The sequence below is a fragment of the Caretta caretta genome, chromosome 16 (genome assembly GCF_965140235.1).
Source record: "Caretta caretta isolate rCarCar2 chromosome 16, rCarCar1.hap1, whole genome shotgun sequence".
NCBI classification, from domain to species: Eukaryota; Metazoa; Chordata; order Testudines; family Cheloniidae; genus Caretta; species Caretta caretta.
The window spans coordinates 14,745,904-14,762,439 of record NC_134221.1 but is presented as its reverse complement, the minus strand read 5'-3'; the positions used below and the strand labels follow the sequence as shown (position 1 = coordinate 14,762,439).

Sequence of the window (16,536 nt, the reverse complement as noted above, 5' to 3'; positions counted from 1 at the left end):
TTCATGTCAGGTGTTTGCCTCCAGCTGATTATTATTAATTATTATTATTGGTAATTTAAGCCAGAATGGCTTAGCTGTCCTCAAGGACAAAGCTATGGAAAAATGTTGCACAGCCAGCCTCAATTCTGGCATTTCCTAACTTTTGGGTGCTTGACTTTGCAATTTTAATAAGATTCTTTCAGAGTAGTTTGGTGCGTGTGAAATATCTATTTTAAGTAGTAATAACAGACCACAGACTTCTAAAATTAAAAAAACAAAGAAGCAACTAAACCATGTGTTAGCGAGATAATCCAGCTTCAGAAAGCTTAGCGTGAGGTTATGCAAGCAAGTGTGTTTGAGGAACTGCACATGAGTACTGTGGAGGGCTGTATTTTGGGAGAGGGTGTGCTCGTGTGTAAGAGAAGGATTTTATCATTGCCAGGGCAGATCCCAAAGGGATGCAGTCTCCTTGCACAGCGAGCACACCCGGATTGACAGGACACTGGAATGGTTTTACACAAGGTTTCACAGGCCGTTAGGTGGAAAATAGGTATCATTCCCCACCTTTGGGAATGGGGTGTGTGTGTTACAGACTGAACTGCCTTCACGGAATGGACATAACCTGATAAAGTGGATCCAAGATGCACACACCCCGCCCTCACTAATAGCATCCAGGCTGGGACAGCTGGAGTGGGGAGGGACAAAGGGATTTCTCCTTCTCAGCAAGTTCTGAGACCCAAACTTACAGGCGTGGGGCTTGAATTTCTGGGCAGCTGAGCACCCACGGCTCTACTTAAGATAACAAAAGCTGCCTGTAGGCTCTGAAAATCCAACCCAGTTGCTGCTATTTTCCTGACCCTTGTAAGAGGTGGCTGTATTATGCCGTGTGGTTAAGATGGAGGAACTCTCACAGAGAGTGACATTAGGCCATGGGGCCAGGCAATATTCACGCCCCTCCAGGGGATCTTTGTCCCCCTCCCATGTTTGGCCAACACTTGGCTTACCCCAGACATGGAGGTTGTAGCGCTTCTCTGCCCGGCCCAAGCGGCTCGACACCTCACACGTGTATCTCCCTGCATCTCGCGCCTGAGCGTGCTCAATCTGTCAAAGCAAGCAGAGCCGGGGTGGGATCGAGAGACGGGCAAGCAGCACGCCACTCGCCCAGCAGCAGCACCAGAAACGCACGCCCAGCCCGGCAGCAGGGCCAAAGGCCGCTCGCAGCCCCAGGCCCATCATCCAGGTTGCTCCTGGCAACAAGCCCCTCCGTTCTGGTGCAGTGCTGCAGCCATTCGAGCTGGGCCCAGCGGACTCAAGGGGCAAGGAAAGTGCTGAGTCGGCACAAGGACTCTCACGCCTGAGGAACACAGCCTGGGCGAGACGGGGGTAGGCCCATTTCTCCGTGACTCCGAGCCACACCTCTCACGGGCAGTGGAATTCCCTGCCAAGGCCAGGTAGGGGAGAGCCAATGAGCCATAGCCAGGCATACAGGGGACAGAGACATTGACTGCAGGGCCAAGTTCTCTGCATCCCCTCCCGACTCAGCACCGGCCAGAATAGTCACCTGGAGCACGGCCCCGTCCGCAGAGAGTCGGGCTCCGGGGTCCTGCGGGAGAGGGCGCCCCTCCTTCAGCCAGCGGAGCACGGGAGACGGGGCCACGTGGTGCTGGCATTCCAGGGTCACAGACCGGTTAATGATGACTGAGATATTTAGTTCCTCACCAAGGTCATTTGGGGGCACTGAAAGGAAACCACCCAGGGGTAAAATCAACGGGGAAATGGCTCCTTCCTGAGGCCAACACGCAGGAGCAGGGCAACTGAACGACCACACCAGTAGATTCCAAACCTCCGCTCCCGCCTCCTTCCCACACCCTGACCCGTAATGCGGAAAGGCCAGCGCTTAATCAGCAATGAAAGAGGTGCCTGGGCTCAAGCAATTAGGGACTGGAGCTCAAGCCATTTTTTTACTTTCATAACTGACACGGCCAGGCCCCAGGGGCGCCGGGGCTCCGAACGGCCAGGCCCCAGGGGCGCCGGGGCTCCGAACGGCCAGGCCCCAGGGGCGCCGGGGCGCGGAAGGGCCAGGCCCCAGGGGCGCCGGGGCGCGGAAGGGCCAGGCCCCAGGGGCGCCGGGGCTCGGAAGGGCCAGGCCCCAGGGGCGCCGGCGCGTGGAAGGGCCAGGCCCCAGGGGCGCCGGCGCGCGGAACGGCCAGGCCCCAGGGGCGCCGGGGCGCGGAACGGCCAGGCCACAGGGGCGCCGGGGCTCAGCCCTGGCACAAATTAAGCCCTGGGAAAAGCCCCCGTGCAGGGCTGAGGACCAGCCTGTGACAGAGCCCCTGAGAAGCGGGTGGCCCTGCAGTCACCATACATGGGGTTTGACGATACCTTATATTTACAGGGCTTTAGCAAACAGACAGACTGGCTTCCCTAATCTGCGTAAGCTGCAGAGCAGCAGCGGCTCTAGCAAACACGGGAGTCGCTAGGAGGTGAGGTGCGGGGAGGGGGGAATCGCAGTCTGAGACAGATTCCTCAGCCTGGGTGGGGGGGTCAGAGAGGCCTATACTTGCCTTGCACCCGCAGCACAGCATCCCACCTATCCTCTCCCACGGCACTGATGGCCACACAGGAGTACGTCCCCGCGTCCGAGAGGTGCGCGCTGGCCAGGGAGAGGATGCGTCCCCCGGACAGGATCTGCGCCGTCCCCAGAAACAAACCAAAAAGGGATCAGTAAGCAGAGGGGAGCTTCCAGCCTGCTGCTCAGCATCCTGCCTCCCCAAGCACCGGGATGGGGAACTGCAGAGCTGCACGAGCCGGGGACTTGCACTAGGCCTGTCCTCACCAACTGGCACCCAAGCCCTGGCGAGAGAACTCCACTTCCCCCACCATCAGCTCCCAAGTTTCCACACCAGGGAGGGATGGGAGCAGCAGGGGAGGCAGCCCCGTGGCCCTTTGCCCAGCCCCGCTAGAGCAGCAAATTCCAACAGACTGATGTGCTCTGGGTGACAGGGGCCTCGGAGCACAGGCCTGGTGCCAGGAAGGACCCAGACAGTCCCTTCTGCTGGTTCTAAGCTAGCCGTCCACACTGACCTGTAGTCCCCCGGGCACCGTGCTGGAAACAGGATTGCCGTCTTTCAGCCACACCAGCGTCGGGGCAGGGATCCCTGCAGCCTCGCAAGCCAGCTCCACCCGCTCGCTCAGCAACGCAGTGACAAGGCTGGGGCCGTAGGTGATTTGGGGAGGCACTGGGGAGGCCAAAGTCATGCGCTGAGCCTCACAGAAACACCAGGACATGAGCATGGGCAAAGGAAAGGTGGGGTGGGCAGAACCACCCAGAATAACGTGGTTTGTTGGCATGATCCTTTCCACTGGGACTTCCCAGTGGGATGAACAAAATCCCATCACTGGTACTGGGCTGTGGAGGGGAGAAAGGGGAGGCTCCGGCCCTGAAGGGGGAGGTGTTCAGTGTCCAGGCTGGAGCAAGGGAAAGGCTGGATTGTGCTTCCTCCAGAGTGAAAGCCTCCTAGCGGAGTGAGAGCCACGGAGGATCCCAGGCCAAAGTCTCCCGCTAGAGCTCGAAGACTTTGAATGAGCTGGGGGTTCTGTGGGGCCCGGCGAGGTGACAGGCCCTGCTCTGGGGTCATGTGGCGAGACTGCCATGCCTTACATTAGTATGCATTAGATGGTACTGGAGTGTTGTGTGGGGTTACCTGAAGTTGCTGGGTGGTGCAAGGCATTCTGGGACAGCACACAGTCACTGCTGGGATGGACATGGGGGGGGTTTAATCACATGGCCTAGAACGGCCAAGCTCTGAATTGCCCAGCACTCTAGACAAACCCTCTTGCTTCGGCTCTGACCCCAGTTCTGCTCACTGAGATTTTGTTACATGGGTAAAGGAACGTGGCACTGAGTGCCAGGGAGGGATGGCGGGCATGGACCAGGGAGTCCGTCGAGTGATGGGAGACCCCAAGACCAGAGACACAGAGGCCGCTGGTGCCTTCCCTGCCCACCAGGTCACTCACCAGTCACCTGCAGGCTGTAATGGAGTTCGCTGCTGCCCACCACACTGGATGCCACGCAGCGATAGCTCCCCGCGTCCGAGACCTGAGCCCGCTTGATCTGCAGGCGCCTCCCATCGCCCGACAAGACAAGGCCTGGACTGGCCGAGAGAAGTTGGGGCCCCTTGTACCAGGACACGTCTGAAAAGGGAAGCAGGAGGACGTGGGCTGAGTTAGTGGCCCTGCCACCTTCACCACCCCATGGACCTGCCTTGTCTGTGGTTTAAACCATTTGCCACCTCCGTTACATTGGCTTTATATTCCCCATTATATTCTTTGTATTTGTTTGTTGTACTAATACAGCAGCAACAAAAAGTCCCAAGCAGGGCAAGGAGGAGGGCCCGTGATGGAAGAGACATTGCCGCTCTAGTAGGAAGGTGTCTGCGATAACCAGGGGCTGTGCAAGCCAATCTGGGCTGCTTTTCTCAGATCTGTCTGAAGAGAGGGCTTTGCATTTGATTCTGGGGGGCTTGGCAGTCCAACTGCAGTGCCACAAGCCTTGAGGCAGGCAACCCCTGAAGGGAGGATGGTCGCGTAGTCAGGCAGTGCGCTGGGACGTGGCAGATCTGCATTCAGTCCCCAGCTCTGGCACCGACTCCTCTGTGTGACCTTGGGGAAGTCACTTAGGCGGTGATAGTCAAGGGCATGCCCGAGGGAAACTCTCAAATCCACTGTAATTCAAAGGGGTTTGGGTGCCTAATTCCCTTTGGCTCCTTTGAAAATCCAGCCTTGGTCTCTCTGTGCCTCAGTTCCCCACAACAATCCTTTGTCTGTCTTGCCCATTTTCGCTTTAGGTTCTTTGGGGCAGGGAGAGTCTGACTGCACATTTGTACAGCAGGGACCCCAGGTGAGCTGGGGTATGGGCAGTGCCCTACTACAAACAATAAAATGGAGTCCCTTTAGCTGTGGGCTCTAAGGTAGAACCACAACAGGGAGGAGGAGTCCCATGCGACCGGTCTAGATTTGAGCAGAGAGGGCTGAGATAGGGTGGGAAACCAGGCCAGGCAAATGGACGAACGCTGGAAAGAAGACGAGCCAAAGGGAGCGGAGTTGCCTTACTAGGAGCGGGCATTCCAGAGGCCAGGCACTCAAAGGATGCTGGGAAGTTCTCAGGGACGGTCTGGTTCACCTCTCCGGGTTCAATGTTTGGGGGCACTGCAAAGAAACATCACGTCAGTCCGGTGGCTCTGCGCAGCCCCACGCGGGCGTTGCCAGAGGCAGCACGGGGAGGGAGGAGGCTGGGAGGGTGAGATTTTATGCACACAGCTGTGCCGTGACAGAGCAAGGGGCTGGGAGTCAGGCCTCTTGGGTTCCATAACCATCTCTGGGAGGGAATGCCATCTAGTGGTTAGAACCAGAGGCTGGTAGTCCCAGGACTCCTGGGTTCTACACCCAGCACAGCCACTGATTGGACAGGTCACTGTGACTTTTGTGAAACGGGAGGTAACACCATCCCCCTCGCCAGGGCCCTAGCAGGGTTAATGATTATTGGTAACACACAGAGGTTGCAGGATGGAAAACAGCACACATTGCAGTTGCTGAGTCATTTTCACTTAAGAAAGAGAGAGGATGGGGGAAGGGAAGAGACTGATCCGGTTTGGTTTGTCCTCAGGCCTGGGGGTAGCTCTTTGGGCAGGTTGTAGCTCAGCGAGCCAATTGCCAGGATGGAGCCGGTGGCTAGAACACTGGGTGCAGCCCATCCCATCTTTGGCTCCTCACCCAGCACCTTCAGCCTCACGTCTTGCCTCCCTTCCCCTGCAGGGTTCGTGGCCACACACGAGTAAACCCCTTCGTCCACCACGTCCACCTTCTCGATCTACGGGGAGGACAGGAGGGAGTCCATGGTTAGAGTCATGCCACACACAAACACACTTTCCGCGAGCATGGTCACACTCAGGGCAGCAACTCTGTGCCACGGCTGTTCAACCGGCTCTCCTTCCCCCACAGCCCTGCCTCCAATTGAACGCACAGCTCCCTGCTGTGCCAGCCCTGAACTCCTCCACAGCTCTGCTCTAGCACCCCCAGCCTGACTCCAACCCCCTGCTAGTCCAGCTCTCGGAGACAGACCTGGCATTTGCCCAACATGCACTAGGCTGAGACCATGCTTGTTTTCAGCTGTCCGAAGCCCAGTTTGGTCCCAGAGGTGACAGGACACTACAGGGCATGCAAAGCAATTGGTACAGCCCCACTAGACACAGCTCCCGGCAGCGCTCCATTCGCTTGACCGAGGAAATACCCTCAGGGCTTGTTGAAGTCTTGCACTAGTGTAATGAGACACCCACACCCCAACAGCTTCACCCAGCGCATCGTCACAGCAGCAGCCCTTCCGCACACGCACGCTCACACAAACACACACACCCATCGCAACATGCCTACTTTGGACTCGCACATTCACATGTGATCTTTGCAACATCACATCTGCCTCTCACTCACATCCGTCCCCCTGGTCTGGGCCACAGCTGCACCCACCCTACCCGCAGAAGGCTGCCTGTTGCCTGCAGAGCAATTCCATCCTTCCACCAGCTGAGGCTGGGTGCGGGGACTCCGGTGGCCAGGCACTGAACAGCCACCGAGTGACGAAAGGCAACGCTGAGATCCTCTCCACCCACAACGCGGACCGACGGGCGCTCTGGCAAGAGAAGGGGGTGAGGGGGGAGTGGCACCACATGGGCACATACCAATCACACCCAGGGGGAGGTGTATGTGCAGAGATGTGGTGTTAGTGGGTCTGTCATAGCCCCCCTTCAGCCACTTGAACCTTTGCCTGCAGCCTCCTTCATATATGAGGATGGATCCGATGGAACTCACCAGTTCCCCCTGCCTTTACCCTGGTAATTGTTCCCGCCGCCCTCCACCTCCTGGGGGCCTGTGTCTGAAGCAGTGCTTATTCCTGGCCTCCCAGGGGGCAGGTGATAATGCCACCCCAGTCCTCCAGCAGGAGACCCTGGTGCACCCAGTGACCTGCCCACAGGCACTATTTGTCTAGAGCCAACCAGTGCCACCTCCTTCAGGAGCACAGAGCCGAATGGCTGGTGCTGAACCTGTGACCCTGGAGATGCAGCACCCCAAGGAGGCTGGCTGAGACCTTGCTTCCCAGCCAGATGCTCCCATCTCTTTCCCAGCACGAAGCCTGGGACGTGCTTCTCCGACAGGCGACTCGGGAGAGTCCTGCTCACCTTGCACTGATACCCGCACCTCTGCTCTGGCTCTGCCCACCTCGCTGCCGGCTTCGCAGGCATAGAGCCCGCCGTCGCGGAACCTCGCACGGGGAATCCAAAGCATCCTTCCGTCCTCTGGCATCACCACCCCGTCCAGCTCTTCGAGTGGCTGGCCGTTCTTCAGCCACCTGGGACAGAGGGAATGACAGGCGAGTTCTTACCAGGTGAAGAACAGCGGCTCCCCCACCCGCCGCCTAGAAGGAGGCCTGTTGCCCACCAGGCAACGCAATCAGCAGAGGAACAGGGAGCAGAAGTGGCATCAGGGGCTGGGATCATGGAGCAGCCAGCAGAGTTTGCTACAGGTGAAGCATCCTCACATCCCCTCGGATATTTCAGCGTAGAGCCTCGCATTGCAAACCGCCGGCTGCTGGGCCCAGGAAAGAGGGAATTACTGGGGGAGAGGAGGGTGAATCAGCACAACTCGCCATATTATGCACGAGCAGTTTCCCTCAGCTTCCCCAGCTGGCAGATGACTGGTGTATTCAGCACAATTCCTGCCACTCGGGTGGGATGGCGCTAAGGTAGAACTGCCGTGGAGTTGTGGTGCGAGCAGGGGCAAGTTTATACCCCAAACTAGAGAGGAGTGGGGCAGTGGATGGGGAGGGGAGCCACTGAATAGAAGGAAAATCCAGGGGTAACGGCTCAGAGCTTTTGCTCCTCCATCCCCCGTGGGGTTTTCCCACCAGCTCCCCAATACTATTAACCACAAAGAGACACCCCCAAATATGGAGAGCAGATGCCGCACATCCTGCATTCCTTTGAGAGCCTGCTCTACAGTCCAGTGCTCAAAGGGTTAAGAGGCCCAGAAAGAAGCCTCAGGAAGACCGTGCCAGACCCCAGAAAGGGGTTTCCTTGCACCCTCCATCTCTGTACTCACTGGACCCTGGGGGCAGGGAAGCCTGTGGCATGGCAGGGAATCCTCAGGGAGTCATTCACAATTGCTATCACATGACCTTCCCCCTCGCCAATTATCAGCTGAGGAGGAGCTGATTGGAAGAAGAAAGCACAAAAGAAAAGTCAGCAGAGAGTAACAGGCATCCTTCTCACCCTCAACCCAGACTGGGGCCCTGACATAGTGGAGAATGCATGCGCGGGGATCCGGGAGCAGCCGGGGGGCCCAGAGGGCTCAGTCAGCATCCCCGGGGATCCACGGGGCACAGTCAGCATCCCTGAGGATCCAGGAGCAGCTGGGGGGCCCGGAGGGCATAGTCAGTATCCTCGGGGATCCAAGGGGCACAGTCAGCATCCCTGAGGATCCAGGAGCAGCTGGGGGGCCCGGAGGGCACAGTCAGCATCCCCGGGGATCTGGGACCAGCCAGGGGGCCTCAGTGAAACACATGACAAAATGGCAAATCCATTAAAAGCTTTTTGGTGCAGCCCTTCCCCGTGCCCTGCCCACGGTGGCTACCAGGCAGCACATGTTGCCCCTGGCCGTGGCCCTATCATGGTATAGCAGGTCACCGCCCCCTAAGAACGCTGTGCAGCTCCCCCAGTCCTGCAGCATCACTGACATCCCTCCTGGTCGCCCAGCAGCTTACCCCGAACGACCACCGAATACTGGATTGCCCTCTCCCCTGCCGGGCTGCTAGTTAAGCAGGTGTAGGTCCCCCCTGAGCCTTCCAAGACCCTCTCGATCCTCAGCACCATGCCGCCTCCTAGGATCTGCGTCCCATTGCTTCTGGCCAGCGGCAGGCCGTCTTTGAGCCAGGAGAGGGCAGGCGGGGGCTGGCCGCTGGCTGAGCACTCCAAGGCCAATGGCTGGCCCACCACTGCTTCCACCGTCCGGCCTTCTGGGCTGTCGCCATCAATATCAGGTGGCACTGCAGGGGCAGGGAAGACACAGCTGGCATTAGCACTGGGTACGTGGAATGGAGACATGGTGCTGCATTACCAGCATGCTACCTCTGCGGGAGGGGGGGGATGATCTGGGAATGGTGGGATTCTGCGCTGGGGAAGCAGAGGGACCGGATGGGCCTGAGACCACACACGGTACAGCTCGGCTCAAGTGCCCGAGGTGGTCCAAGGGATCGATGAGGGGAGAGGCCCAGGAAGACAGCAGCACACGTGTCACTGCAGGACTCGGGGCGAGCTGTAGGAGGAGCCGGCGAGCACGACAGGAGAGGCACCCGCCGCTCCCCTTGGCCATGGCAACCATGGGCCTGTGACTGACGGAGCCCTGGCCCTCCAGCCGGTGCTGCCTAGTGAGCCAGCGGGGAGCAATTGCTGTACAGCCCAAGCTGCTGGGGAGAATGAGTGGCGCATCCCCCTCCCCCTTACCCCTCTCTGAGCATGTCAGGCCGGGGGCCGCGCGCCTCAGGAAGCCTTACCATACACCTCCAGCCTCACAGCCTTCTCTGCCACCCCTGCAACGTTGGTGGCCCGGCAGGCATAGAGCCCAGCATCGGACACCTGGGCCTGGCTCAGCTGGAGGCCCCTCCCCCCGTCGGTGTAGGCTGCCCGGGCGCTGGAGACGATGGGGTGCTTGTCTTTGAACCAGGTGATGCTGGGAGCCGGCGAGCCCCGAGCCTCGCACCGGAGCCCAACGGGGCGGTTGAACAGGCCCACGACTTCCGCCCTTTCGCTGGACCCCAGGATGGTGGGTGGAGCTGAAAATGCGAATGAATGCGGAGCGTGAAACATGGGGGAGAATGAACACCCCGAGAGGCGGCTGCATGGCTCCCACTGGAGGGGCTGGGCAGAGGAGGTTCCACAGTGTCCTTGCCTCCAGCTCCTGGGGCAGAGCGGCCCACGAGGGCACTGTCACCTGGAAGCCGTGGCACGTTCACACCTGGTCTTTTCAGGGTCGACTATGCCAAGCAACTCCTACAGAAGTAACGCTGGTCTGATGAAAGAAGGACTCTTACCACTGGAAGGGGGCAGGGCAGCATGGAAAGGAAGCTCACACACAGTTAGGTTGGACCAATGGGCCACTGCATTCTGCCTCCAGCAGTGACCTGGGTACCCAAACCCCTATGTACTCTGTGGTCATGCCTGATGCTAGAGCAGGTGAGCCCCCGTAACACACCTGGCAGAAGAGGGCTCTTTTCTGGCCCCGGAAGCAGTTAGGGAAGGATGGAGGCTCAGGGATTGAGGTTGTTGGTGAAGAAACAGGGGAGTAAAGGAGACTTACATTAAAGGCAGCTCATTGGCATGGTGCAGCTGTCACCCACTGGGTAACACCATAAAGGCTTCTCACCCACCCTGAATGTACCGATCAGCACACAGATGAAGAGCAATGAGCATCTGCAGACAACAGGCACATGGCCCACTGCCACCACTGTTAGCTCGAAGGGGCAACGCATAACTGGATCGTCAATTACTTCAACTAGACTTGGCCTCAAGGACCATGGACGAAGAGATTGGGGGAGATAATTTCTCTCTGGGTGCATCGGGGGCTTGCCCTGCTCCGCCTGCCTGGTGCTCCCCAGCCCCGACTCACAATTCCCTTGATGAGCACTATCTTCCGGCATGCAGAGCCACATGGCACTGTTTCCGGGATCGGAACACCTCCCCACCACGTGGCAGCATGCCCAATCCCCTCCCAGTCTCCTACAGCCCCACCCTCTAGAGCCTCGAAACCGCCCAGTGGCCGCACCCATCCCAGCTACGATGCCTCCGCTCATAGCAGGGCCTGGTCCAGCAGCCTTGGTGTCACTGCCGGCAGGGCCCCTAGGAGTCCCCAGTACCGCTCCATAGAGCCCCCCTCCCCCTGCGCCACACCCCATGAATCCTTGGTAATATCCCTTAGAGGGCCCCCCATGCTACACCCCACAGAGTCCCCCTCCCTCCCCCAGGCATTCATGGCCCACCATAAAATTTCCATGCCCAGATGTGTCCCTCAGGCCAAAAAGTTTGCTCAGCCCTGAGCTAGCGCACCAAGACCACCTGAGCTCAGACCCTGGGGGTCAAGAGGGCTTGAGAGCCCCAGCTGCCACCTGAGCCACCATGTCCACACTGCTACTTTTAGCGCACTGGCTCGAGCCCGTCTATTTGGTCTGGGAGGCTAACTCCAACCTGCAGTGTAGATGTACCTATTGTCACACTCACACTACTTCTATCTGCAGTTCTCACAGCAGGTCGCAGAGGAAATTCCACTTTGGGAACTTACTGTAAACATGCAGTTGGAAAGTCTTGGTTTGCTGGCCAGCCTGGTTGAAGGCCAAGCACTGGTACTCCCCTTGGTCTCTCAGCTGGCTGCCCTGGATCCTCAACACCTGTCTCTGCTCCAAGAGCTGGATCCGGGTGTCCATCGGGGCAAGAGGCCTGAGGATACAGAAGATCAGAACGAGGCATAAGACCTCAGCCAGAGGGCAGAGCCGGCTGCATTTAGGGCAATGGTGCTAGTGACTCCTGGGAGGTTTTATCCTTGGTTAGTAAATGCAGTGCCAGCAAAAGGCCCTGGATAGACCGTCCTGGAGACCGAGACCCTCTGTTTGCCCACAGACACGGAGCAGCCATTGCAAAAACTCCCCCACATCCGTCTCCACCCTGACATATACCTCGCAAGTTCCGAGGGGGTGTCTGATCACGAGGTTTTGTGGACGAGATCAACTCCAGAGCACGGCAGCTCAAAGGGCAGGGCCCTTGCCCCTTGAAGCTGACCCATCACCATGTGCTGCAGTGTCACGTAGTGACAGCAGAGCTATTCCCTGGTGGCAACCTGGCCTGCAGGACGGCTCGCAGCTTGCACGGATCCCATCGAGTGTGCTCTGAGAGGCCTGTGAGCAGGAGGAACCCTCCCCAGGGAGGAGAGGCGAGAGCTCTGTCCTTGGCCTCCATGCCAAGACTGCCAAGGAGGGTCTCAGCGATGGACCTTTTGAGGAAGTGGCATTAGAAGTGGATGGAGAGGTCACCGGGTTTCCAAAAGCACTTTCTCTGCTCCTGGAGCCCAATCTCTAACTGCATGTAGTGTGGGGTCCCTAGTGCCTGCCCGAGCTTACTCCCTACCCGGGGCCCCGCTCCCGCCTTGCAACCCCTGTTAAACCCAAGCTTTCTGCAGCCTCAAGCTGACCTGAGCTGGCTGCGTCCCCTGACACTTACTGTCCATCCTTCATCCACTCCACCTGGGGAGGCGGCACTCCCGTGGTCCAACACTGCAGCTCCACCTCAGAGCCCACCAGCACCGACATGTCGTGGGGCGACCCCACGCCGTACACCACGGGCGAGACTAGGGGAGGAAAGGAAGGAGGAGATCCTGGGAGAACCAAAATGACAATGGCCAAGGATACGGGCGGTGAGGGGAAGACCTGGGGGCCGGGAGGGGTTATTTGATCGTTGCACTGTAAGGGGATTAACAGCTTTATTACAGTTTATAAGGTGCATTCAAGATGCATGTCGGTTTCACCATCCTCCTCCCATCCACCTTCCAAATGCAGCCCAGAGAGAGGAAGGAGAACAACCAGGCCCTGGCGTCCTATGGGGGTGGGGGGGTGGTGGTTAGCAAAACAAAGGCAGGTGACAGTGGAAAACTGCTGCACTTCCTTATTGCAGTGCAGCCACTCCCAGGCGTCTCAGGAGGCGGAGGCTCAGCAGAGCTTCTCCCCCTTAACTCCTCATTCATTCAACACTCTCTCTCACTGAGAAAGTAGATAAGGAAGTGTTATTTACTCCTTCTCATAACACAAGAGCTAGGGGTCACCAAACGAAATTAAGAGGCAGCAGGTTTAAAACAAACAAAAGGAAGTATTTCTTCACACAATGCACAGTCAACCTGTGGAACTCCTTGCCAGAGGATGTTGTGAAGGCCAAGATTATAAAAGGGTTCAAAAAAGAACTAGATAAATTCATGGAGGACAGGTCCATCAATGGCTATTTACCAGGATGGGCAGGGATGGTGTTCCTAGCCTCTGTTTGCCAGAAGCCAGGAATGTGCGACAGGGAAAGGATCACTTGATGATTACCTGTTCTGTTCATTCCCTCTGGAGCACCTGGCATTGGCCACTGTCAAAAGACAGGATATTGGGCTAAGATGGACCTTTGGTCTGACTCAGTTTCGCCGTTCTTATGAACACTACGCACCTGGCCAAACTCAGACCTGATGTAAGAGGGTGCAACTCTCAGGAAGTCAATGGACTTGCTTACTTCAAGCTCCAAATTTGGCCCCGTGGATTCAACCTGTGGCCTGGCACCCCTGTTGGCTTTGGAAGGTGGAGGATTAGCGGCTGCCAAGGAAGTTAAGCCCTTCCCCAGAGGGACTGTCAGCAGGCTGGCAGGTTAGCCCTGGTGGGAGGACTGGGACACTGGGATTAGTGTCTTTCCCATCAGTCCCTGAACAGATTTCACTGGCACGACCAGGGATACTTTTGCCTTAGACAGAAGGAGGCTAAGAACCATGACTCACCTAGAACAAGGACGTGGAAGTGTCTTTGCGCCTCACCAACCCTGTTCACAGCTTTGCACGTGTAGGACCCCGCGTCCTCCTTCCGCACCTTGTGGACCTGGATGGACTGTGCTCCACTGAGGAAACGGAGACTGCCACTCCCCGTGAGCTATGGGGAAATAGCTAGAAGTAGGACAAGGTGGGAAGCACCTTACCCACTGCCACCCAGATCCAGCTCAGAGCACCTGACTTCTCTGCCATTCTCCAATCATGGGCTGGGACAGCAGCACTCCTCACACCAAAGGTGTCCACTAGCTCTCTTCTGAAACTTACCAACTGCCCATCCTTATACCAGGTGACTGTAGGGGCTGGGATGCCAGAAACATCACAATCCAGAGTCAGGGCCTGGCCAGCCAGGATGGAGACATTCCTCCTGGGGCCGTCACCTCTCAGCTCAGGGGGTGCTGTGAAAGGAAAGGAACAGCCATGTCGGGCGAGGAACAAGCAGAGGAATGCAGAGCTGGCTCACCGGGCTAGTGCACACCTTTCAAATGAACACACACCAAGCAAAGCATGACATACATGGCCACTCAAACGGCTGCATTGGCAGACACCAGGCATGCAGAGACCAATTCGTCCACCAGTCCAGGGGCCCACCTGCCTCTCCAGCACAGTGGGAGAGGGCTTGCCCACACGTTCCATGTACGTCTGGGAATGGACTCTCCAGGTGACGAATGACGGGTCTGTGCCTATCAGAAAGCTGCCTGCACCCAGCTAGCAAAGAGGGCGAAGTGACCTTGGCTGGAACAGAGAGGGCATCCAAAGTGCCTGGGGAGCTGGCTAAAGTTCCTTGCCACATTCTGGCAACTGGACAGTACATACTGATGGAGGTGAGGGGCTGGGGTTGAGGAGAGACTCTTTGCTGACCCACATCCTAGCCCCCTGATCTGAGCATGCCCAGAAAGCAGGTCGTGGGGGAGCTCAGGGGCTGAGCAGCCTCCGGGGTCCAATGTGGTGAGAATCTGTAGGAGTCAATGAGACATTCCCAGTTAGGAGACTGGTTTGTTTCTGTATCTCCTGGCTCTGGAGCCTTGCCTGCATCCTCCCTTCTCACCTGTAGGAGGAGCTCTCCATGAGCCCCTTTTAGCTCCAGCACTGGGGGCTCACGGTGATGAGGCTTTAAAGTGAAGCCTGAAGCTTCCCAATTCATTTGTCCCTGACACCCCTCTGCCTGTCCTCCCGTCCCCGCACATGGCACAGGGGTGGGAGGCAAGCGGCCTTCTCTAGGGAACTGACCCCAATGTTCCCCAGGATGCCAGGAGATCAGAAATATTAGGACTTTGCCCCAACATCCCTCCCCCCATATGGCTCCGCCAGCTCAGCTCTGGACAGCCCACCGGAGTCCACACTCTGCTCCCAGGCCCAGACTCAGCCTTCAGTTCCCACGGGGGGGATTGCCCGTGCTGGCAACAGAGAGTGCACACCAGGACTGGGTATGGAGCCCAATCTGCTGCACCCAAGCACCCTCCCAGCACTGGGATCTGCTCCACCCACGCGGCCCCCTCTTACCGTAAACCACGAGCTTGGTTCTCCTCTGCACAGAGCCCGCCTCGTTGGTCGCCAGGCACGTGTAGTCTCCGCTGTCACTGGGCAGCACAGAGCCGATCACCAAAGAGCCCTCGTCCAGCACCGAGGAGCCCGGCAAGCTGCCCAGGAGCTCGGCAGAGTTCTTTAGCCAGAGGACAGCTGGCTTCGGCACGCCTATGTGATAGCCAAGGAGGGGAGGGCGGATCAGCCAGACAGCTGCAGCTCTCTCTAGGCAAGAGCGACTCGCGCAGATGCCCCGTTTCACCCCCACTCCTTGATGCCCCTGCCGCAGCCCCACACCCCAACTTTTGGGGAGGTAGAAGCTGCAGGGTGGGTACCACCTGTTAGAGGAATAGGTGCTGCCTGCAAAATTTGGATTTCAATACACACCCCTAAAACGTAGGGTGGTGCTCAGAGCAAGGGGTCTAGTCTGAGTCCTATCTCGGGCGGTAGCTAGCTCCTGGATGGGGCTACCCTGCCTGCCATACCCTGCTCAAGGTCAGTTCCCGAGTGCCTGTCTGGTGCCCCCTTTCAGCGCTGCCTTTGGTGGCCGGCCCACCCCACACGTGAAATGCTTCGCACACCAAGAAGTTGCTCCCAGAGCACTGTCGGAACAGTGGTCTCAAATCAGCATCGGTGCGCAGCATGCTGACAGCCACAAGGAGGCGCTCCAGGTACAGTTTTACATCCCAGCTCCATCCCTCCCCTGCAGTGCCAGGCTCAGCTAAGGGAAAATTAACAGCACCAATCTCCCCGGGGGAAAAATCAGCCAGGGGCTGCATCCCCTCACGCCCACCCCACCCAGAGGGCATTGACTGACATGCCACCCCCAGGGCGGTCCTTGGCCATGCGGTGATGACTGCACCCTGGGCTGACTGAGGCCAGAGGCACCGTTATCACCCAGTTACAAGGGACACCCCCACCCCGCCTCAACTTACAGGGGATGTTGCACATTCGCACTGCACTGACCACATCTTCCTAGCAAGAGCGAATCGTGGCACCTCCCCCGCACGCAGCACGGTACCGTCCCCCCCGCATGCAGAGCTACCCAGCAGGCACCAAGCCTGGCTCCTTTCCAGCTGCTCCGACAGGCAAACGGGCTGTTCTGGGCAAGGAAGTGCCCAGATTCCTATCGAAGCCACTGGAGACGAGGGAAAGGAGCCTGTACCATGTGGCCTGCCAGCACTCCACCGACCACCACCAAACGTGCCCCGGACACCAGGCACATTGTGCTGTTGTGCCGTAATGTCTGCTCCTTCCTGCTACTATAAATCCTGTCTGCTGTGACTGGCGACTTCTCTGCCCTCTCCAGCTAAGGCTGCCCCAGTGGGTGAGTTAGGAGCAGCACCATGACTGGCGCGAGAGTCTGGATTCCCAGCT

General features: G+C 58.1%; 1 protein-coding gene across 1 annotated transcript in view; it reads right to left on the bottom strand.

Moving 5' to 3' along the window:
• Positions 1–16,536, bottom strand: part of HMCN2 (hemicentin 2) — a 107,576-nt gene that overhangs the window by 48,286 nt on the left and 42,754 nt on the right. Inside the window, exons 24-40 of the mRNA XM_075120309.1 lie at positions 15,139–15,330; positions 13,903–14,033; positions 13,591–13,738; positions 12,291–12,417; positions 11,359–11,513; positions 9,578–9,856; positions 8,789–9,070; positions 8,128–8,236; positions 7,209–7,378; positions 6,507–6,661; positions 5,752–5,848; positions 5,092–5,187; positions 3,997–4,173; positions 3,064–3,218; positions 2,544–2,667; positions 1,541–1,716; positions 984–1,080 (exon numbers count right to left, since the gene is read on the bottom strand). Of these exons, the coding sequence (XP_074976410.1) occupies positions 984–1,080; positions 1,541–1,716; positions 2,544–2,667; positions 3,064–3,218; positions 3,997–4,173; positions 5,092–5,187; positions 5,752–5,848; positions 6,507–6,661; positions 7,209–7,378; positions 8,128–8,236; positions 8,789–9,070; positions 9,578–9,856; positions 11,359–11,513; positions 12,291–12,417; positions 13,591–13,738; positions 13,903–14,033; positions 15,139–15,330 (2,670 nt within the window). The remainder of the gene's footprint in view (positions 1–983; positions 1,081–1,540; positions 1,717–2,543; positions 2,668–3,063; positions 3,219–3,996; positions 4,174–5,091; positions 5,188–5,751; positions 5,849–6,506; positions 6,662–7,208; positions 7,379–8,127; positions 8,237–8,788; positions 9,071–9,577; positions 9,857–11,358; positions 11,514–12,290; positions 12,418–13,590; positions 13,739–13,902; positions 14,034–15,138; positions 15,331–16,536) is intronic.